The sequence below is a fragment of the Spermophilus citellus genome (genome assembly GCF_964194105.1).
Source record: "Spermophilus citellus genome assembly, chromosome: 14".
In the NCBI taxonomy this organism is placed as follows: Eukaryota; Metazoa; Chordata; class Mammalia; order Rodentia; family Sciuridae; genus Spermophilus; species Spermophilus citellus.
In genome coordinates this window covers 33,918,021-33,942,853 of record NC_138194.1, presented here as the reverse complement: position 1 = coordinate 33,942,853, position 24,833 = coordinate 33,918,021, and the positions used below count along the sequence as shown (strand labels likewise).

The following is a 24,833-nucleotide window of genomic DNA, read 5'->3' as shown; positions in this document are numbered from 1 at the left end:
CGTAAATGGATAAGAGAAATATAAAAGTTGATGTAAAGATACCAGTTTGGAGAGTACTATAGTACTTAGTACTTATAGTACTATGGTACTTATTTCAGAGGCAGAAATAAGAATTTCTGGAATATGGCAGTGGTAGTAGAAATGGCACTGAGGGGAAAGACTGATTCTTTTCTTTGGTATCTGGGATTGAACCCAGAGTACTTAACTCTAAGCCACACCCCCAGTCCATTTTATATTTTATTTTGAGACAGGGTATCACTAAGTTGCTTCGGGCCTCACCAAGTTGCTGAGGCTGGCTTTGAACTTGCAATCTTCCTGCCTCTGCCTCCTGAGCTGCTGGGATTACAGGCGTGTGCTACCACCCTAGTGAAAAGACTGATTCTTAAATCTATCTTGGAGTATGTTTATATCACTACAGTTAATCCAGTGACTAGATCATAAAAGCTGTTTATGAAGAATTTTTAATGAAATAGAGAAACAGAGAAACAGAAAAATATAAAATTCTTTACATGGTATGATCACAACTGTTTAAGATAGAAAAGTTGTACATACACAGAATAACAATTTTTTTTTTCCGAGCAGTAGATTATGGTATCTTTCTTATTTTATTTAACAATGACAAAAAACACTCTTCCCCTCCCTCCCAAAAAGCTATCTGAAAAGAAAAGCAAAATGAAGGTATAAAATTATTTAAAACAAAACCTCTTGAATGTAGAAATCCTGTAATTTTTCACTACCTATACATATATATAGCTAGAATTAGAATGATAACTTGAATTATGATCTTCAGTCTCCACAGAGGATCTTAGTAGACTGTCTTATGAACTGGAACATTTCATTCACTTTAGCTTTTCAAAATTAACTGATTCCGCTCTACTTCTCTATAACTCTTATGATGCACTGCTTACTCATTTTGGAATTTGGAGAAAGGTCAGAATAGGAGGATTAAGAAGTAAAGGGAAATCAAACTGCAAAGAACCAATAGACATTAGTCTTACTAAATCAAACCACAAACACAAATAACATTCTCTTCTGATCCTTAACCTACTTTCTGGGCTCCAGGCACACTCAGAACCCTTATATTAGTTCACGGGCTAGAAGCATTGAGAGAGCAAGAGCCACAGCATGACTTTGAAATCTGAGTTTAACTCCAAAGGTTTCAGTCCAACTCACTTAGAGAAAAACAGGCCAAGGATTAATGACCATTCTCCAAAAGCTTTCTAATTCCTAGGATCATGTGCCTATTAATTTCTTATAGTGCATACCTCTTCTTATTTTCTGTAATTTATATCCACTATGCCCTAAAGTAATAGGCAATAGCTTCCAGGTCAAATGTACTATTTTTTTCTTAAAAATATGCTGGAAAAAATTATATAAAAATGTATATTGCAATCAAAAGTTACTAGTAATTCTAACCTTAAACATAGGCCTCACATGCTCCAAATGTGTTGCACTTGTAAAAGGTGCCTGAACATGGCTCACAGCCTCCATGAGTGCTTTAGCTGTCTTGGCCATCTGTTCCATTTCTAAGTTATACAGAAGTCTTCTTTGTTTTTCACTGGCTACATCTGAAACAATAAACAAAATTGGCATTCAATAAAGCATTTAAAATGCTATTTTGATGTTTTACTGCCAAATAAACACTGGTAATTAACACTAAGTAAAAAAGATCCTAAGAAGCCAGACACAAAAAGTCTTATATAATTCAACTTACATGAAATATCCAGAATAGGTAAATCCATAGAAACAGAAAGTGGGCTGGTATTTGCCAGGGTCTAGAGGGAAAGGGAACAGGGGAATAACTGTATAATGGATTCAGGGCTTTATTTTGGGGTAATGAAACATACGGATCTAGACAGAGGTAGTGACTGTACAACATTGTAAATTACTAAATGTCAATAGAATTGTTCATTTTAAAATGGTGAACAATTTTAGGAGTAAGTGGAAAATCTACAAAAAGGAGAGTAAGAGCAGGTGAGTTGTCACAATGAAAATGTTAGAGTAACAATCCAAATGTGACATAGGAGAACTGCAGAAAATAGGAAAAAGCAATGGGATTCTTGTACTTCATGTGTTTGAAAGATAGTCCTGAGTTAGCAAGAAAACACTGGCCCTAACACTCCTAGGTAATTTTTTTAAATTTATTTTTTAGTTTTAGGTGGATACAATATCTTTATTTTTATGTTGTGCTGAGGATTGAAACCAGTGCTTCATGCATGCTAGATGAGCACTCTACCACTGAGCCACAACCCCAGCCCCCTCTCGAAGGTAATTTTATTGTTTTTTGCACATCACTGTTTCCTTATATTTCTTATGAACTTCCTACCATCACAGACAAAAGAGGCCAAAAAAAGAGGAATTCAAGTATAACATAGGAGGAAGAAATTAAATAGATAATAGGCATCTTACTCAAGTGTAAAAATAAAGGCTTGATTAATATATTTAATGTTATAAGCAGAGATTAAATAACACTACCAACCAGAGTAAGAGCCAAGGATGAACTAGTTCAAGACTTGGCTTTGCCACTTAACTTCTCTGTGTTTTAAGGACAGAGACTGAATAAAAGTTTTTATACTATAGTCAGCTCATAGATTCTGATTCTTTTTCCTGATCTCTCTGGACACAATTTTCCTCATCTCTAAGTGAGGATAAATTTATTAAAATTCCATAGATAAGTTATATTCTTTCTGACATTATTTCCCTAGCCTCTGATTCCATAATCCAACTTTTAGAAATAGACAAAGCATAAGGACCTCACTGCTTCTTTCTTGTTAGCAGGATTGCTACTGTAATCTGTTCAAGCTTGAGATTTCACTTCTAAGTAGAAATAATCAGCAAGGTAGGAATCCTCTTTCTCTTTAAATATTATGAGTATATTCTTGAACCATTACCCTAAAAGGGCCAGGAATGTCCTGCAGATGATAGCTCTAATTTAATCACCACAGCCTTCATGTACATAGTGTTTAGACCAGAACTGGGTCCACCATTGGCTGGTTAGATCTAGGGACTCAACAGTGGCATAATTTGTAGATTGAGGTAGTCATTTCCAATTTCAGTGATCCTAACCTTCCCACCTCTTCTAGTCACTGCTACTTTCACCTTTCATTTATGATTAATGATGGGTATAAAGACAGTTACGCTGCTTACAGATGAAAAGAAGGCAGAAAATAAGACAGAGTTGACCAATCTCTTTGGCCTCCAAATTCTTGCTGAGATTAACTGCTAAACAAGTACACATTAACGTGCAATTATTTAGTGTTTTTCATTAGTCACTGGTCAGTGTTCCTTCTTCAAAATATGGGAAACATACAATCATATCACCAAACTGTATATAATACAAACTGTATATAATACTTCTTGTCAAAACATAGTTCTATCCCAAAGTTATATGGGGTTACTTTATTTTAAATCAAGTAATAAACTCTTATGAACCCATGTTTTTCCCCTTGTACACACCAGGATTCAACTGATTCAGATACTTACTTTGTTTACTTGATTTTGTAGGGATTGTTAGTTCTTTTGTTTCTTTCATGGATATCTTTTTCCCAGCTATTTCATTATAGATGGCTGACAGATACTCTTCAGGAAGGTCTTTACTGTCATTAATACCTCTATTCATTTTAATGTACTGTTCCTTTGTCATTTTGTTTTTAACCTAGATAGGAAAAACCATTATATTCTCTAAAATTAACATAAAAAATTCACTCATTTTTTAGCAAATTGAATATTTAGGAAATTTTATAAATACCCTGATGACTGAAAGTAGAAAATATTCAACAAAACATACCTTTAAAAAAAGGAAGTCATAAAAAATGAACATAGAAAAGACCCATTTTTGGCATATAAGAATTCACCTTGCTCTGATATAGACATGAGTATTTGATAAGGAGGGAGACTAGAATGAATGAAGTTATTTGTTTTAGCCTAAGATTTAAGAGCTCTCTTTTAGAAACACAATTATTTGAAACACAGAATCAAAAAGATTCAAATATTACTGCAGAAAAACAAACATTTTGCCAATGAATTAAAAGCTGATTTTCTAAAACAGCAGATGCAAAAATAACTATGCAGTTGAAATTTGTTTAAAATCAGATAACATTCTGAGAGATTATGGCAACTGAATAATAGTATGTGATCTGGGCAAAGTATCCTTCTAAATGTTTTGTCTTATCTAAGAATATTCTGAAGGCCAGGCGTGGTGGTGCACAAATAATCCCAGTGGCTTGGAAGTTTGAGGCAGGAGGATCACGAGTTCAAAGCTAGCCTCAGCAAAAGCGAGGTGCTAAGCAACTCAGTGAGACCCTGTCTCTAAATAAAATATAAAACAGGTGGGGATACGGCTCAGTGGTGGAGTGCACCCCTGAGTTTAATCCCTGGTATCCACCCCCCGCCCACCAAAATATTCTGAATAGGAATGTTTTACTTAAATAAATTGAGGAGTACAAATTTATAATTTTTAAAATGGCAGCTCCATCACCAAATCTGGGAATTGATTTAGCAAAAATGTCCATACTATATCTCCAGAAATTCAGATAGACAAAGCCCAGAAATCTTATATGTTATCTCTGAAGAAATATTTAATAAGATATATTCCTACTACCTTCCATAAAGAATTAAAAGTAATTCTAAAGATAAAGCTCTTATAAATCTGCATAAATGTTCTCAGAACAATAAGGTGCAGGATATAACAGGTATATATACTTATTTAAGTTCACATTACTTTGCAAGTAAAATCCTTCCAATGTGTCAGAAAAGCACTGATAGGAGTGCTTTTCCTATGAAACTGTAGAAATATTACCATAGAACTTACTATTAATGGAATAAAGACCTAGAATATTATAACTTCAAAAAAATCATCTTTAAGTCACGACATTAAAAAATATGAATGTAAGCAAGCCATTTCCCTGAAGTTCTGACAGATGTGTTTTTAAAAAAGACATTTGAGAATAACAAAACTGTCAAGAAAAAGATAAAGAAAAATAAAAATCACCTGGAAATTTTGAGTATGGTAAAACATTTCAGAAAATTTTAAATATGGCAAAATGTCTGTGCATTTGGGTATGAGCAGAATCCCACTATGGCACACTTCTGCTGTGGTAGAATTCTGGAAGCAGCGTAAAACATTATTCTACTTTTCTTCTCCTGACATCTTTTATGGAATGCTCCACTCTTGAATTTTATTCTGATATACCTGAATTACTTCAGTGTTTAAATCATGCAAAGCTGGTCAATACTACTGGTTAACATTAATGTAAACACATATTCGAATATGTTTTAACTATACTGCAATTAAAAAAAACCTTCTCTGATGTGTATTATATACAAAAGGTAGCCTAACCATAAATATTTTAGGTGAATAAGGTAGATAAATAACTTGCTAAAATTCACCTATATTTGAACTTTGGAAAAACTAACACTGAGAAAAACTGGTTTTATGGAACTCCTTTAAGTTATTTGTATTTTTTAAAAATGTTACTTGTTATGGTTCATAAATCACCTGGGGCCAAGATTTTGAGTTCAATTTTCTAACAGACTACTTAGCTTCACAGGAACTTGTATGCACATCATCACTTGAATAAGGAACAGTTCGAGATTGCTACCACTAAGCTAGAACACCAAGCATTTTTCATGGATAAATCTCTTGCCCTAAAGACAAAACACCGTTAAGATAATGCTCCCTAACTGGTATGTGTTCAACGACTCTAACAATCTGAGTATTTATCAAAACATATAAAAGGAGTTTTTAACATTTCTTCTAAATAACACGAATATCCACACACACTTAGGAAGATTTATAGCATGGTTGTATATGATGTTGCTTATATTTATAAAACCAAATGTCTTTAAAATAATAATCTTCTAAAAATAAAGATTTGTAAGTCCAGGTTGTAATTTCTATTGTAAGACTGAAAACTTTGATAATAATAACATCTAAATAAATCATTATCTATGGATTGCCTTTCGTCATGGAAAAAAGTAGTCACACTGGATAATAAAAACCCTGAAGAGAGGCTGCTTTGACTACAATTTGAACAATATGCCACAACAAATGTTAAATGATCACAATCTTAACTACATATAATTTTTAAAAAGCTAATTAAAACCAAGTCAATCTTGAATATAAAACCAAGTCAATCTCCAAATCCTGAAGGTACTATCTGCTATCACAAACTTTGGTTTATTCTTCAAATATAGGTAGCAATCTTGAACTTAATGGTATTTTGTCTTTAGGACAAGAGATGGCACATCCACAGTTTTTCAGTTCTGGTGTTTAAAACAGGAATAACATCATACATACTCCTTCTGCCTTATGTTAATAGATACTTTCCATATGGACCCAATCTTCAACATCTCTGAACACCCCCCCAAAAAAAAATCCCTGTACTGTAAAGTTTAATCTCAAACTGCAAATAAATTTTAATTGTTCCAATACATCTCAGATTAATATGAACATAATTTAATAATTTAATTTACATCCAAAGACTAATAAGTTTCATTAGATACCCATCCCTAGAAGTACTAAGAAATTCTTGCAAATAATCTATAAAGATAATTTTACCTAAGGATATCAAAGTGTGGTTTCAGAATACTAGAAACTTTAAAAATAACTTTTAAAAAGTGGGTAATATTTAAGAAGGAATTATGAATTTGATGTGGTAAATGAAATTTGAACATTTCCCAGAGGTCTGATCAATTTTAAAAATAATACTAATATTTTAGGTGTGATGGTATTGTGGTTATGGTTTAAATACAATATTTCTCTTTTAGAGATACACACTGAAATAAATACAGATGTAATAATATCTGGATTCACCTCAAATTTACTTGGGGGAAGTAAGGGATGTAGCTAGAAGACTGACCATAAATTGGTAACTATAAAGGCCACAGATTTTTCTACTGTTTAAGTTTGAAAAAAGTTTTTTTTAAAGATGGTTATGTACCCAATTGATTCTAATCTATGAAATATGATTTGTCATGAGCTTTGTAATGTTGTGAACATCCAATAAAAAAAAAATAAAGATGGTTATGTAAAGTGTTTTCTCATATTGCAACAAGTACACACAAGCAACTTATAAACATCTTTTTAGATTAAAATTTACCTTAAAACTGTTCAAAAATTGTCAATTATGAGAATGATAAATACAGACATATTTTGCATATACTCAAAAGTCTACTTAGAATTATCTATAGGGATTGCTTTTGTAAAATGTATACCTACTCTAACTAAAAATACCAATTTGGTAACCAACCAGTTTAACTATATAACATTAAAATTTCAACTAGTGCTTAACTGAATTCAAAATAATATATTAAATTTTTACTATTTATTGTAAAATTGATGTAGAAGAAAACATACCTGTGGACTATGAAGGTCTGTGGTCAGCATGATAATTGAGTAAGCCAAAACATAAGCAGTATCTGCACTAGCAAAAAGGGTTTGTCTGGAAAAATAAATGCATATATTATTATAAACTTTATTGTTTCATACTTTAAGTAAGTCATCTCAAACCAAAAGCACTTTAAATTTTCTTAGAATTTATGTTGTACCTCATATTACAATTTTTTATGAATATTACTTATTACTTCTAGATAGTAGATAATATAAATTCTCTTGAGGACAGGGGATTATGTCCTGTTATCTCTGAAACCCTGATCCTCCCTAGCACACTATCATGGATATGGTTCACAAAAGAAACATCTTACTTACCCTTGGTTACATTCTAGGTATCTTGCAGCAAATTTTTCCATTAATCGATCAATTTTTTGAGCTTCTCCTGGAAGACGGAATCCTTCCAGAAACATGCGAAGGGCTGAAACGAAGTCCTTTCCTGAAAAGTCATGTTGGTCCACATATGCATACATGACTTCTTTATTAAATTTATCATTATCTCCCAGGAACTCACCCACTTGAGTCTAACATAAAAACAAAAGATAGAAACTGATATTCTAATAGTACATTGCATTTGCCTCACAGCCTCTTAAAAAGAAGAAAAATCTGTTAATATCCACAGGTTTTTAACTACCAGGTTAACAATTTTAAACATAAAATTAAAAGTTAAATGTGCTCAATGTGCTTATTTTTAAAAAAAAAATCAAGATATTGTATCTTTAGAAAATACAAAAAGCAAAATTTATGTTATATTTATATATTTAGATAAACATACATTATCCAGGTTATTCTTTAGGTTTTATTACATATTTAGGAATGCATTTTAAAGGTTCCATAGTATGTTTTAATAATTTAAAAAGAATTTGCAGAAAAAAAGAAATAAAATGGTATTCTTACAGAGTCTAATCTTTCCTCTTGATGTAAGAATTGGGCAATATCTTCAGGTGTGGTGCCAAGCATCCCTTGTTCTTGGAGGTACTGTATTCCTCTCTTTGGTTTCTTATTAAATCTAGATGATGTTAATGTTAACAGAAACATTAAAAACAAAACCATTTGTAATTCTTGAAAAGAGGATCTTAAACTACAATAAATTAGTTTTCCAATAGTACTTAGAACACAGGATCTTAAATAAGATCATCATTTGTACCTGGATGTACAAAAATACTACATTTACCAAGTTTTATTCGTTTTTTCTTAGAAAAGAGTCTCCCATGAGCTGGGTGTGGTGGTACACATGTGTAATCCCAGTGACAGGGGAGGTTACGGCAGAAGGATCCCTAGTTCAAGACTAGCCTTAGTAATTTAATGGAACCTGGTCTCAAAGTGAAAAATAAAAAGGACTGGAGCTGTATAGGTCAGTGGTAAAGTGAATTCAACTGCCAGTCAAAAAGAACCAGAATAAAAAGAAGCCTCACAAGGAAGGCCTTCTTTACTGATCCAGGTCATTTCACAGACATTTTATTGTAAGATGGTATATTTCTTGATTCATAACAACAGTGGTTAGAGACAATGCCATTCAGTAGATGGACTGATAAGAATGTGAATACTAAGTATCACAGACTTTTGAATATACATTTTCCCTTAAATCTTCAAGTAGCCTTGGCTTATCTGTTCAAATTCATTAGAATGGCACACAAAACCTTTCTCAAATATAGTCTAGTTCTGGACTCTGGATATAGCTCAGTTGGTAGAGTGCTAGCCTAGCATGCACAAGGCCCTGGGTTCAATCCCCAGCACCACCAAAACAAAACAATTATAGTTCTAGTTCATCTCTCACTCCCCTTCTCTCACCTGCTCCTATATGTCCTACTGCATTCCCTAAACATAATGTAGCTGTAGAGACTATTTCTCTACATGATCTTTATCAGATCCACTCATAGGAGAACTCCCCCATATGCTTCAAGAGTCAACTCAAATGTCACTAACAAATTTTCTTCCTACTTTAATTACACTAATGCCTCATCACCTGTCACCTGGGTTACTGCAAGAGTTCTTAAATGATCTCCCTATGTCTTGTTTTGCCCACATTCTAGTCTATCCTTTCAGGCTGCTGCAAAGTCACCTTTTCAAACAGAAATCTGATGATGCCACTCCTCTGTTTAAAACCCTTATCAGCATGCCAGTATCAAAGGAAATAAGACAAAAACACCCTTTTCATGGAGAATAAGGCTTTCTATAATCCAGATTCAACTCTAATCTTACCTCCTGCCACTCTCCCTCATCCTGCCCTGACATACTGAACAAGAATCCTCAAATGTCCTCCCTCTCCTTTGGTGCTGGTGTACAAGCCATTCTATTTGTCTGTAATGTTCTTCCCTATTTTGTCTTAATGATTCCCCTGTTGAGTTCTAATTCAAACACAGCCACTGTGTTAATTAAAAGCAAACATTTTTCATTGAGATAAAACACAATCCCCACTTTCCAGAAGCTCTCACTCTAATGAAAGAAAACACAATTTTAAAAATAGAACAAATAGGATGTATTCACGAAATAAGAACACAACATGGAAGAGGTGATCAATAACTGAGATCTTCACAATATTTTCTTGTGGAAGGTGATTCTAGCACTGGATTTTGAAGAATGATTATAACTTTTATAAGGAGTAAGAGAAACATCCCAGAAAAAGAAGAAGCCATACTCATATGCAAAACCACATGATACAGTAATAAATAGCTCTGCATTTTTGGAACTAAGTGAGATAGAGAATTGACAGGAAATAAAGTTTGGCACCGTGCAGCTCCAAATCCTGAAGGTACTATCTGCTATCGCAAGCTTTGGTTTATTCTTTAAGAACAAGCAAAATGAAAACAAAAATTTTCATTTGAGAAAGATTATTCTAGTACAGTTGAGAAGAACCTAAAGCATGAAAAAAAAAAAAGTAAGTCGATGAAAAGGTTATACTAGTCAAGGCAAAAACTGGAAGTGGTGTGACTCCAAAGGATAGCTTGTGGAAGAGAGAGAAAGAATGGATTGCAGAGATATTCAGGAAGTAGAATGGACAGAACCTACATAGTGAATATTAGATTTAAGAGTAAGGGGAAACTTAAAGCTAACTCTCAGGATTCTAATTTATAAATTTAGTAGCATGCTCGAGTCATTAGCCTAAATGACAAAATAGGAATTTTTGTCTGTTTTTTTGTTTGGGATAAGAGTATCAAGGTATTGACTATGATGAGACTGACCAATTTGGTCATATACATGCTGGGCATAAGAAATTATGCAACATCCAGTGGAGATCCAAACAGGCTAGTAGAGAAATGAGTCTTGGATCTCCGTAGAGGTGAGTATGTTAAAAATTAACACTTGGGAGTTGTGAGATATTAGCACACAGATATTAACTAAAGCTATGAAAAAGAACATAATCACTTAAGGAAAGACACAAAACAAGAAAGAAATGGGCTGAAGGACAGAACTATGGTAATGTTTATAAATATTCAAGAAAAAATAACCCATAACAAGACTAAGATGAGGTGGTCAGAAAGGCAGGAGGCAAAGAGGATACAGTGGTATCAGGAAAGGAGTATACATACTGGAAGCATAGCTCCATAAAAGCATCTCTGTTATGGCTATATGATAGTGAAAAAAAATAAAGTGGCTGAGAGGACTGGTGGCTATGGAGATTCCCCTTTGAAGCCCTGTGACTATGCTTAACTACTCCCTCTCACTCTTCGAGACTTCAAATAGAGCTGGCTTCCCTTGGCAACACTTTGACTAACACTCTACTAATACAGGCCTTATATAGTTACCCTTAAAAATTATATACTTTGCCTATATTTGGACTATAATCTTGAACACAAGGACCAGTGCATTCCAGTGGTTGGCACATAATCTCAAGTACCAAATATATGTTTGCTTGGTAACCAACAGAATTTCAATATACATAGTTGTTTATATACTTGACAGTGAGCTCCTCAGAAAGAAAGGCTAACTCATTCATCTAGTATCCCTGAGAGTTTGCATAATATCAGAAACAGATGGGACTTAGATAAATATAGACTAAACAATTAAAAAGAATGAAGTACTGATGACTATCTCCTGAGGCCATTTTATAAGATTTTATACTTTTATAACAAAGAATATGTGCATGTTTTCTCAATTTTTTTCCTAATTAAAACCCATACCATGCATATAATGAAGTAATTATATTTTTAGAGTTCTACTCTTTTGAGAAAATAGGTAGATGACTAGAGATTTGGAAAAAAATATTATGGGATAGGGGGTTACAGGAGATTGAACCCAGGCTTAACCACTGAGCCACATCCCTACCCTTTTTCATTTTTTAATTTTGAGACAGGCCCTCACTAAGTTACTTAGGGCCTTGCTAAGTTGCTGAGGCTGGCTTTGAACTTGCAATCCTCCTGCCTCAGCCTCCCAAATCACTGGGATTACAAGGATGTGCTACACCTGGCTTGGAAAGTATTTTTAAACTTATTGTTGAAAAATAGCATAAGCTTTACAGCAAAAGTTTCTTTACGAAATTTGTTCAATAGAACAAAATATTACATATATTACTGATATGTAATGTAAGAATTGCATTCATGAAAGGATTTTCTAGAACTAGGTTGTCATTTTATTTCAAGGAATGTACTGTATTTCAAATTATAAATGTTCAAAAATAGCTGTTCTATAAATAGAACACTAGGACATTGCCTGACAAACTCTTAAGTTGTTGCTACTTGTGGGTATTTGTTGACAAGTTGTGACCTGTGTTTCTGTACTCCAAACAATATATTAGACAAAGCACTTATTCTGAATGCTTGAGAAAAATTATAAATTAATTCATTAGAGTATGTCAGCCTGGTAGAGATTTTTGAAGAAATTTTGACACCTGAAATATATGATATACACACACTACTGCAGAAAGAAAAAAATCAATTTGAAATATTTCAAAGAATCAATTTGAAGTACTTACTGTAAATGAGTTTAAAACATTTTCAGGAATTCTTAATTTTTCAGGTTATCATCAGCTAACTTCCATAAGAAACTACTGATCAAATGATGATTTTGGTATATCTACCATCAAAAATGCTATGTCAAGAAACTGTTTTCAGGAGCTAATAAATATCATACATTTTTGCAACAATAATGAATGGCAGAAGAATATTAAAGGTTAAGGTTTTTAAGTTCATCCTTTAATAAATATAATTCTAAAGTCATGCATGAAATTTTGTATCTTTGCAAAATGTTTGTGGTTGAAATGATTATTACATGTTATAGACACAATTCACTGAAACAATTTATACGAGGGAAGCTCATAGATTTGGTTATAAATTCTGGGTACTGTGAAGAGTATCAGGATATTCCTTTAACTTTGACTTGTATTGTGGGAAAACTGCTCAAGAAGGACCCAATGTTGATCTTTTGATTGGGAGGTCCTATAAATGCTGAAGTGTCACACTGTATTTTTCAACAATCTGTTCACTGGCTCTGACTTGAAGGTATATCCTGGAAATACTGGATTCCAACTTACAGGCACCAAGAGGGAAAATAAAGAAGCACCCTCTGAAACCAACAACATTGATGAAAAAACAAGCAAGGGGGTTGCACGATTACAGATTTGATACAAAGAATGAAATTCTTATTGTAAAAGAGTGAGATAATAAACATGTCATTGTTGGAACCAACTATGACACAGTGAAACCACTTGGCAAAGCTCAATGGTGGAAAAAATACAGAATAAAGTCAATATGCTACAACCAAAGGTAGTGAGTACCTATAAAAATTTTCAGTGGTGGTATGGATAAAAATAATTGGCTGGTTTCCAAATAGTCCACTTCCAATAGAGGTAAAAAATGATAATAGTGTTTAGTCACTTGAATAACTGACATGTACTATAAATGCATGGGTTATTCACAGAATTTGTGAATAAGAGAGACTTCATTAATTTATTGGATTTCAAAGAGACGTCTGGTTAGCATACCTAAAACAAAGTTGTGAGAACTCAATAGGAAAAAGAAAGGATAATACTCCCAATCTACTACTGTCTAAGGTAACAAATTTTCATGAGAAGTCATATTACTCTCAAACAGCAAGAATAACAATGTCAAAACAAGGCATGTTGTGCAAAACTGACAATATATTGTCAATAATGTTTGAAAGGGTCATGAAATTCACTTATTTGTGTATCATATTACATATGAAAGAATATCATATTTGCCCAATGTCCCATCTGTAAAACAGCCTATGTGTGTAAAAGATACTATAATGTCCTAGGGTCCTATTTGTAGGACAACCTATATTTTCATTCTTAATGATAATAAGGGATATATAAGCTCTGGATTATGATTTCCAACCTATTTTAATGTACTTGTGATGATTTTGTTGAAATAGCTGCAGAATTAAAAATCTCAGGACGTAATAGGTTAACACCAAAAAAAACAAAACAAAAACAAAAACAAAACACTTAAACATTCACCAAAAGACATTACAAGTATCAGGAAAGAATGCTTTAAAGCAGAAGCAGCAAACTTTTTTTTTTTAACAGTTTACAATAAAACTTTTTTTTTTTTTTTTAACAGTTTACAATAGCTAGATTTCCACCCCGCCTCTAACTTTCAGTATCAAGGATCAAACCCAGGGCCCCATATATGCTAAGCAGGCACTCTACCACCATAGTATGGAGATTCATTTATTGCATCTCTTTGGGGGAAAAAAAAAAAGCGGGCACTAAAAAGAAGGCAGGCTACATGGTAGTAAAGGAAATAGTCTAGAAGCAGGCTGATATCACAAAACTTAGCAGGAAAACTGATTTCATAAGATCAAGGTCTGGTACACTAACCAGGATGAAAAGGGAGATGATTATCTTATTAACATAAAAAAATAAAATCAATGACAAGATCATATCCCTAATAAGAGCAATATGCAATATAGAGGAAATATAAAACCTGTAAAGAAGCAATGTTACTTATTAGAGGCTTAGTATTTAAAACTTTTTTGAGTTATCATCTGATTAGGAAATATAATGGCAGGTGTCATAACCAAGTTAAATGAATAAGGCAAAACTGAACAGATGAAGTTCATTTAATATATATGATAAGAGGGGCTGGATTGGGTATTATGAGTCTGTTTGGGCTAGAATGGCATGAATTTGCGGAGCTAAATAAGGAGTCATTAGAATTCTTGGATCTAAGAGAACTATCCCCCATTTTACGCACTGAAAGTCAAAATAAGAAAGGAATAAAAAGTCATGAGTGGTTGAAAAGAAACCCAGAGCAGAGGTGGTATAATTCTAGAATTATTAGTAACATTTTTCCTTAAAATTTGACACTTACAAATCTATTCCTTGTTCTATTATTTCTTTTTGTTGCTTTAGGACCTCAAATTGTTCTGGATTATCAGTGCCAGACATCTGTGTACTGTAGCTGCCTATGCCTGATGATGATGTTGACTCCAGGGAGTTTAAACTTCCATATCTGTTTATAGTTTCAGGGTGTTTAATTTCACTCATCTCTTGCTCTGAGGGTTTTTCCTGACCTGTAAGAAGAAAAACTGATTGAACAGCAATAATTAATAATAAAACAGAACTATCATAACAGTATACTAAAGTAAAAGCTTTAAGAATGCAGTCTCAAAATATTTTATTGTACTGTAGACCTTAGTAACCTCAGTACAAGATCCTTTTTCTTTCCTTATGAAGTCAAGAGGTTTCATCTTTTCACTTTACGGCTTCTCTTTGGCATATCTCAACTGTCAGAATCATACTCTGATGTTTTGGGGCCATTAAGTAAAATAAGGGTTACTTGAATACAAGCATTTCAATACCATGACAGTTGATCTGAGAACTGAGAAGGCTACTAAGAGACAAGTGGATTGGTGGCACATACAGAATAAATGCTGAACAAAGGGATGACTCATGTCCCAAGCAGGATGGAGGAAGAGTTCATCATAAATTGTGGTTGACCTCAGATAACTGAAATCATGGAAAGTGAAACCACTGTGGGGTGGGATTACTGCCATATTTGTCCAAGAAAAAAAAATGTGAAAGAAAAAATGAATTTTACAATAAGATAATGTATTTCAATGTTGTTTAGATAACTATTTATTACAAATAAATTATAGTGGTACTAAAATAAACAATATATTTAACGTTAAAACATTTGCGCAAATACAATTTGCACCATTAGCAGGGATTTGTTTTGTAGCTGCAGTGTTTTATATACACTACAGTTTTGCTCTCAGCTCATGCCTCATAAGGAATAGTTTTCCTTATAGGACTCTTGGCTAAGATAACATTCGGGTAGCCTTTCAAGCTCTGACATTTTCTCTGAGTGATCATGAACATCAAACATAGATGAACAACTCAACCTTTTTTAGGTTCTTTTTATAATTGTAACAAAGCCATGCAAATATGTTTTGTTTTGTATAATATTTAAAATATTGGAACTTTTAATTAAGTTTAGCTGGTACAATGGTATACACCTATAATCCCAGCTATTCAGGGGACTGATGTAGAAGGATTGCAAGTGTGATGCCGGGCTGGACAATACAGCAAGACCACATCTCAAAAAAACAAACAAACACACTAAACTAGAAAAAAATTTAAAACTAATTATTTGAATAATAAGAAGAATGCTTTCTATCAGTTAAAGAACATGTCATGAGCCTGTTTATGCAACTATCCCCCAAAGTTTGTCATTTATGATGAAGAATTATAACTCAAAATATCACCTTACCAAGAGTTGTCTGAGAGTTGGGATTCACATACTGATCCTTACTCCATTCAACCATACACTTCAAAATTGACACTAAGCATTCTAAACCTTTTTTCCTCAGGCTCAATTCCTATAAAATAATTCATAGAGAGAATAAAAACAAAAAGATCTTTTAAAGAAAATGCATTCCTCTTCCTCGGCAGTTTAAATTTGAATATGTTTTTAAAGCTCTTACCTGAATATTACTCATACCAAGTTCTTGACTGCCCCTTCCTTGAGCAATTTTTGAGAGATCATTTACTAGTCTTTCAAATATATTTGCTGCGTTTAAGTCACAGTCATAGTTTACATAAATATCCACTACACTCTGAGCATCTGTAACAACATAATGTATTAATTTTAACAGAATGCATCCAATATAAGAGTACATTTGGTCTTTGAAATATCTTGTAATAAGAGAAAAAGATATTTCCAAATACCTGCACAAATCCTTGTCAGCGTCTGAATAACCATCCATTTGTGATCAAATGAGCTGGTAGAAGTTTCCAAAATATACAGGAAAATTTCTTTAAAGAACACCTGTGATTAGGGGAAACTTCGATTTAAAATACTGCTTAGAATTCAGTTGTGTGATCACTTTTAAATATCCTAAAGATGGAAAGCAGAGATTAGGACCCACACTTCTCTGGAGTTCAACTCTATTTTAGAGTTCTATCTCTGATATCTCAGGACTATAATAATTTGGGTGGTGAATTAAACCTGCCTTTCCACTACCAGCAGTAAACATTTTGGATTTTGTTTACCATCACACAGCTACTACAAATGAAATATGCAAAGATCTGGAGTTCCGAAGGGTGAAAATTTCTTGAATGTAACAACAAAACTAATAACTCATACATAATTTTTAAATCCTTTCAAAGAGAGGATTTATACCCTGTCAGTCGTATTTTTTAGACATTCTAATACTGTGCAAGTCTAACCATTCTTAGATTTAAATGTAATTGGGTATTCCAATAAACAATAAAAAGTTTCTAATTCCTATATGGTGTTGTGAAACTCCTTATTGCTTGAAGTGAAACTCCTTATTGCTTGAAGTGAAACTCCTTATTGCTTGAAAACTACATACAAACTATTTTTCATTATTCTTTATACCAAATAATATTATGCACAAAGGCGTGAACCTAATAATGAAGTAAATTTCAATTTAGCAGCTAAGAATTTTCACATTCAAATTTATTTTGAAAGTGACTGAGATCTAAGAAGGGATAATTATAAAAAAGCAACAAATTAGCATTTATAAATCATACATAAATCCAGAAATAGTCATTTTTTATAATGTAAGATAATGGACACTTTCTCCCCCCATGGGTTAGGTATCTACAGGGGTAATCTGCTTTTTTTCAAAAAAACTTAGAAGACATTCCTATTTACTTGCTTAATGTACTGTAAGCTCTAAAAGAATAGGAATCAGTTCTTTCTTGCTAAGCACTGTGTCCACACTGCAGGGCACTTAAACAGGCATTCAATAAATATTTATGAAATGTATGAAAGATGATATATCATGAGCTTTGTAATATTTTGAATAACCAGTAAAAAAATATAAAATAAAAATAAAATAAAATAAATATTTATGGTTAAATGGCCAAAGTTTCTAAACACTGTTATCAAGTCAACCTAGAATGCTTGAAACAAACTCACAGGGGCACCATGAGTCTTTGTTTCTAAGATAAAATTCAGACGGAAGTATATCTGTTGGATACCTCAAAAACCTGTTCAGTTTCTATAAACTAAGCTAGAAGATCCTGGAATAACATATTTCAAACACTGAAAGAAAATGGGCTCCAACCAAGAATCGTGTATCCGGCGAAATTAAGCTTCAGGATGGAAGATGAAATTAAAACCTTCCACGATAAACAAAAGTTAAAAGAATTCGCAGCTAGAAAACCATCTCTTCAAAAAATCCTTGGCAAAACATTACAGGAAGAGGAAATGGAAAATAACAATGAAAACCAACAGTGGGAAGTAGGACAATAAAGGGGGGAAACTAATCAAAGAGGAAAACAAATCAGGTTTAGTAACATTGATAAACAAATATGGCTGGAAGAACAAACCATATCTCAATAATAACTCTAAATGTTAATGGCTTAAACTCACCAATTAAGAGACACAGGCTAGTTGAATGGATTACAAAACAAGACCCAATAATATGCTGCCTACAGGAGACGCATTTGATAGGAAAAGACATACATAGACTGAAGGTGAAAGGTTGGGAAAAATCATACCACTCATATGGACTGCATAAACAAGCAGGAGTGTCCATACTCATATCTAATAAAATAGATTTCAAGCCAAAGTTAATCAAAAGGGATAAAGAGGGACACTGCATACTGCTCAAGGGAACCATACACCAACAAGACATAACAATCATAAATATATATGCCCCAAACAATGGTGCAGCTATGTTCGTCAAGCAAACTCTTCTCAAGTTCAAGAGTCTAATAGACCACCATACAATAATCATGTGAGACTTCAACACACCTCTCTCACCACTGGACAGATCTTCCAAACAAAAGTTAAATAAGGAAACTATAGAACTCAATAACACAATTAACAACCTAGACTTGACATATATAGAATATATCACCCAACATCAAGCAGTTACACTTTTTTCTCAGCAGCACATGGATCCTTCTCAAAAATAGATCATATATTATGTCACAGGGCAACTCTTAGACAATATAAAGGAGTAGAGATAATGCCATGCATCCTATCTGATCATAATGGAATGAAACTGAAAATCAACGATAAAAGAAGGAAGGAAAAATCATGCATCACTTGGAGAATGAACAATAGGTTACTGAATGATCAATGGGTTTTAGAAGACATCAAGGAGGAAATGAAAAACTTCTTAGAGTTAAATGAAAACACAAACACAACATATCAGAATCTATGGGACACATTGAAAGCAGTTCTAAGAGGAAAATTCATTGCTTGGAGTTCATTCCTTAAAAAAAGAAAAAACCAACAAATAAATGATCTCATACTTCATCTCAAAATCCTAGAAAAAGAAGAGCAAAACAACAGCAAAAGAAGTAGAAGGCAAGAAATAATTAAAATCAGAGCTGAAAGTAATGAAATTGAAACAAAAGAAACAATTGAAAAAATTGACAAAAACTAAAAGTTGGTTCTTTGAAAAAATAAATAAAATCGACAGACCATTAGCCATGCTAACGAAGAGAAGAAGAGAGAGAACTCAAATTACTAGCATACGGGATGAAAAAGGCAATATCACAACAGACACTTCAGAAATACAGAAGATAATCAGAAATTATTTTGAATCCTTATACTCCAATAAAATAGAAGATAGTGAAGGCATAGATAAATATCTTAAGTCATATGATCTGCCCAGATTGAGTCAGGAGGACATAGACAACCTAAACAGACCAATAACAATAGAGGAAATAGAAGAAACCATCAAAAGACTACCAACTAAGAAAAGCCCAGAACCGGATGGGTATACAGCAGAGTTTTACAAAACCTTTAAAGAGGAACTAATACCAATACTTTTCAAGCTATTTCAGGAAATAGAAAAAGAGGGAGAACTTCCAAATACATTCTACGAGGCCAACATCACCCTGATTCCTAAACCAGACAAAGACACTTCAAAGAAAGAAAACTACAGACCAATATCTCTAATGAACCTAGATGCAAAAATCCTCAATAAAATTCTGGCGAATCGGATTCAAAAACATATCAAAAAAATTATACACCATGATCAAGTAGGATTCATCCCTGGGATGCAAGGCTGGTTCAATATACGGAAATCAATAAATGTTATTCACCACATCAATAGACTTAAAAATAAGAACCATATGATCATCTCGATAGATGCAGAAAAAGCATTCAACAAAGTACAGCATCCCTTTATGTTCAAAACTCTAGAAAAATTAGGGATAACAGGATCATACCTCAACATTGTAAAAGCAATCTATGATAAGCCACAGGCCAGCATCATTTTGAATGGAGAAAAATTGAAGGCATTCCCTCTAAGATCTGGAACAAGACAGGGATGCCCTCTCTCACCACTTCTGTTCAACATAGTCCTCGAAACACTGGCCAGAGCACTTAGACAGACGAAAGAAATTAAAGGCATAAAAATAGGAAAAGAAGAACTTAAATTATCACTATTTGCAGATGACATGATTCTATACCTAGCAGACCCAAAAGGGTCTACAAAGAAACTATTAGAGCTAATAAATGAATTCAGCAAAGTGGCAGGATATAAAATCAACACGCATAAATCAAATGCATTCCTGTATATCAGCGACAAATCCTCTGAAACGGAAATGAGGACAACTACTCCATTCACAATATCCCCCCCAAAAATAAAATACTTGGGAATCAACCTAACAAAAGAGGTGAAAGACTTATACAATGAAAACTACAGAACCCTAAAGAGAGATATAGAAGAAGACCTTAGAAGATGGAAAAATATACCCTGTTCATGGATAGGCAGAACTAACATCATCAAAATGGCGATATTACCAAAAGTTCTCTATAAGTTCAATGCTATCCCAATCAAAATCCCAACAGCATTTCTTGTAGAAATAGATAAAACAATCATGAAATTCATATGGAATAATAAAAGACCCAGAATAGCAAAAACAATGCTAAGCAGGAAGTGTGAATCAGGCGGTATAGCGATACCAGACTTCAAACTATACTACAGAGCAATAGTAACAAAAACAGCATGGTACTGGTACCAAAACAGGCAGGTGGACCAATGGTACAGAATAGAGGACACAGAAACCAATCCACAAAACTACAACTATCTTATATTTGATAAAGGGGCTAAAAGCATGCAATGGAGGAAGGATAGCATCTTCAACAAATGGTGCTGGGAAAACTGGAAATCCATTTGCATCAAAATGAAACTGAATCCCTTTCTCTCGCCATGCACAAAAGTTAACTCAAAATGGATCAAGGAGCTTGATATCAAATCAGAGACTCTGCGCCTGATAGAAGAAAAAGTTGGCTCCGATCTACGTATTGTGGGGTCGGGCTCCAAATTCCTCAATAGGACACCCATAGCGCAAGAGTTAACAACTAGAATCAACAAATGGGACTTACTCAAACTAAAAAGTTTTTTCTCAGCAAAAGAAACAATAAGAGAGGTAAATAGGGAGCCTACATCCTGGGAACAAATATTTACTCCTCACACTTCAGATAGAGCCCTAATATCCAGAGTATACAAAGAACTCAAAAAATTAGACAATAAGATAACAAATAACCCAATCAACAAATGGGCCAAGGACCTGAACAGACACTTCTCAGAGGAGGACATACAATCAATTAATAAGTACATGAAAAAATGCTCACCATCGCTAGCAGTCAGAGAAATGCAAATCAAAACCACCCTAAGATACCATCTCAGTCCAGTAAGATTGGCAGCCATTATGAAGTCAAACAACAACAAGTGCTGGAGAGGATGGGGGGAAAAGGGTACACTTGTTCATTGTTGGTGGGACTGCAAATTGGTGCAGCCAATTTGGAAAGCAGTATGGAGATTTCTTGGAAAGCTGGGAATGGAACCACCATTTGACCCAGCTATTCCCCTTCTCGGTCTATTCCCTAAAGACCTAATAAGAGCATGCTACAGGGACACTGCTACATCGATGTTCATAGCAGCACAATTCACGATAGCAAGATTGTGGAACCAACCTAGATGCCCTTCAATAGATGAATGGATAAAAAAAATGTGGCATTTATACACAATGGAGTATTACTCTGCATTAAAAAATGACAAAATCATAGAATTTGGAGAGAAATGGATGGCATTAGAGCAGATTATGCTAAGTGAAGCTAGCCAATCCTTAAAAAACAAATGCCAAATGACTGCTTTGATATAAGGGGAATAACCAAGGACAGGAAGAGCTTGAGAAGAAGATTAACATTAAACAGGGATGAGAGGTGGGAGGGAAAGGGAGTGAGAAGGGAAATCGCATGGAAATGGAAGGTGATCCTCAGGGTTTTACAAAATTACATATAAGAGGAAATGAGGGGTAAGAGAAGAGTAATACAAGTGGAAGAAATGATTTACAGTAGAGGGATAGAGAGAGAAATGGGGAAGGGAGGGGAGGGGAGGGGAGGGGGGATAGTAGAGAATAGGATAGACAGCAGAATACATCAGACACTAGAATGGCAATATGTAAATCAATGGAAGTGTAACTGATGTGATACAGCAATCTGTATACAGGGTAAAAATGGGAGTTCATAACCCACTTGAATCAAACTGTGAAATATGAAAGAAAAAAAAAAAGCAAATACTGTGTGAAAATTACTGAAGAATAGGTGGTATTATTCAATCTAATTCAAAGATATAAAAAGTTGAACAGTGTCAACCACACACATCCCAGTAGTAAAGGAATTCTAGCTATGAATGAAACAAAAACTTAATTTTCTTCTTTGAATTTATGTGTACTACTTGTTTTGAAACAGACAAATAAGACAAGTATTTATTGAGTTGTTTGGTCCTAGCTGCTTAATAAATGACCAGTTAGGTATTTCTTTCTCAGCGAAAGAAATGAAAAGATTAGAGTCTCTAATGATGTCATGAATCAGAAAGTTTGGAACTCTTTGATTTACGTGATAAATAAATAACAGATTTGGAGATACAGGGGGAAAAAAACTTTAGTTAATATCTATTGCTTATTGCAAATAAACAAAAACCTATTATTGTAATATACCATGCCTAACAACAGGGGCTCTAAAAATTTTAAACCTTTAATGATTTCGTGAACATCAAGTATATGGAGAATAGCTTTATCAAAGCACACTGTGTTCATGTAACACATTTTCTCTTAAGAAGTTATATAAACTGTACTTTCTAAAATATATAATTTAATGTGCATGGAAAAATCATATTATGAAAACTCTAAAATGAATATTCTCACAATCTTTAAATTCTGCAAATCATGTTGCAAATTACATGGGATTTTCCTCCAAGTAGAACAAAACTCATCTTGAATTTGAGTATCTCTAATATTTTCAAAAGCATATGTATACTCATCTCATTTATTCTCATTATCTCCCCTTCAGAATATAATGAATATAATAAATCTGATCTCTTTAAACCATCAGAACAACATAATAACAATTCTAAGACGACAATCTACTACCTATGAGTAAACAGGAAATTTCTTAGAGTATTTCCTTTTAAATTCATTTTCATAGAAAAATATAAATCACAACTTAAATTTATCTTTATGATGCTTAGTTCCATAAGAATTTACATTTCACACAGTTTACTAAACAGTCCTTATGGGAGTTTCCATGTTCAAAAATCTGTTAATTTGCTGTATAAGGTTTCCCAAAATCCTCTAGTAATTTAAATGTTTCATGATCAAAAATAAAAGACTTCAGTATTAAAAGTTCTAAAAGTTTTTTAAAAATGTCTTTTACTTGTAGTCTTACTTAAAGATAATGAAGAAAAAAGTAACTAAAAATAAGTTATTCAAATTAGAGAATCTTTTAACCATGTATGTACATATTATGCAGGTATATTAGTTCCTGATTTTTTGTTTTCATCTTCAAATAATTCAGTATTCTAAAATAATACTTATATTTTTACTGATTTAGTAGATGCTTTTTCCCAACTTCTTATTTATTAAATGATTGTTTTGATTGAAAGAGGGCATATTTTAGAAACATCCTTTTTTATGTTGTCAATTTTCACATTCATGTTAGATATGATATGCAGGTTGTATTTAATTTTTGTTAATGTTATATTTAATCCTAACTCAAGACTAAGAGTTTGTTAGCTCAGAAGAATAATTTGTTTTCCCAGAATTTTGAGATGATTAAAATAATCATATTGTTTCTTTGTCTTAATATTCTGTGTATCTATCAGATTCATTTAGAACATTGTTATGGAAATGAAACAGAATAAGGACTTCATATTTTATGTGTAAAAACCTTGAAATTTTAGCCATTGTTTTGGACACAAAATGATTTCTAGTTGTCTATATGTTGTCAAGGTTTAGAAGTTTGCCATGTCTGTGAAAATAATAAGACATTTAGGAATAACTGTTATTTTTAGTTAGAAACAAACTCAACTGGAGATTAACATAAACAAACAAAAGGGGAACAAACAATAGCAAACAACAAACAAGACAAGACAAAAACACAAGATGGACACTATTTCCTCCACATAATCCCATGGTCCATTTACCAGAGCTCTGTAGGGCATTGAGAGAAGCCTCCTTAGGCTCAAGGTCACTTGATACACCCTTGGGCTTTACAATCAAGCACTGGAAACACTTTGAAAGATTTACAATCAAGTCAAATGAGTTACCTCCCAATACATGCAGTTCCATCCTCCTTCAACACCTCTGGAATTATAGATGTGAATCACTCTAGGGCTTCTATGGGCGGGCTCCAAACAGTCACCACAGGAGGCCTAGACCCTCACAAAGCACAGAGCTCCCACAACTATAGAGGGAGGACACCCTTCTCTGCATCAGAGGATCCAGGATCCCAGTGTACCCTAGAGCCACAGCCTTGACTCAGGTGATCATCTTTCTGGGGCCTCCAAAATGAGGTGAGATTACAATAAATCACCAAGTTGATCTTAAAGCAGGAGACGTAAACTTTATTCACCAGTTGGAGTTCAGAATCCACCAGCTGTTAGTCCAAGGGGCAGGCTGCAAGTCTATACCTTTCAACCCCCTCTTGGGGTTTGAGTACACCTTTTATAGTCCAAAACCATATTAATCATAAGTGGGTGGTGCTAT

General features: G+C 33.6%; 1 protein-coding gene across 6 annotated transcripts in view; it reads right to left on the bottom strand.

Annotated features, from left to right (window-relative positions):
• The window catches only part of ARFGEF1 (ARF guanine nucleotide exchange factor 1), a 112,095-nt gene that overhangs the window by 37,692 nt on the left and 49,570 nt on the right, over positions 1-24,833 (bottom strand). For 5 of the 6 annotated variants that reach the window (XR_014018803.1, XR_014018804.1, XM_081266438.1 and 2 more), the window contains exons 11-19: positions 16,521-16,620; positions 16,277-16,416; positions 16,063-16,171; positions 14,662-14,878; positions 8,288-8,399; positions 7,709-7,914; positions 7,358-7,442; positions 3,484-3,655; positions 1,417-1,568 (exon numbers count right to left, since the gene is read on the bottom strand). Coding sequence is in view for 4 of the 6 variants with exons in the window: in XM_081266438.1 (XP_081122564.1) it covers positions 1,417-1,568; positions 3,484-3,655; positions 7,358-7,442; positions 7,709-7,914; positions 8,288-8,399; positions 14,662-14,878; positions 16,063-16,171; positions 16,277-16,416; positions 16,521-16,620 (1,293 nt within the window). In the remaining 2 variants the exon portion in view is untranslated. The remainder of the gene's footprint in view (positions 1-1,416; positions 1,569-3,483; positions 3,656-7,357; positions 7,443-7,708; positions 7,915-8,287; positions 8,400-14,661; positions 14,879-16,062; positions 16,172-16,276; positions 16,417-16,520; positions 16,621-24,833) is intronic. The other variant, XM_081266439.1, reaches the window with a different exon arrangement.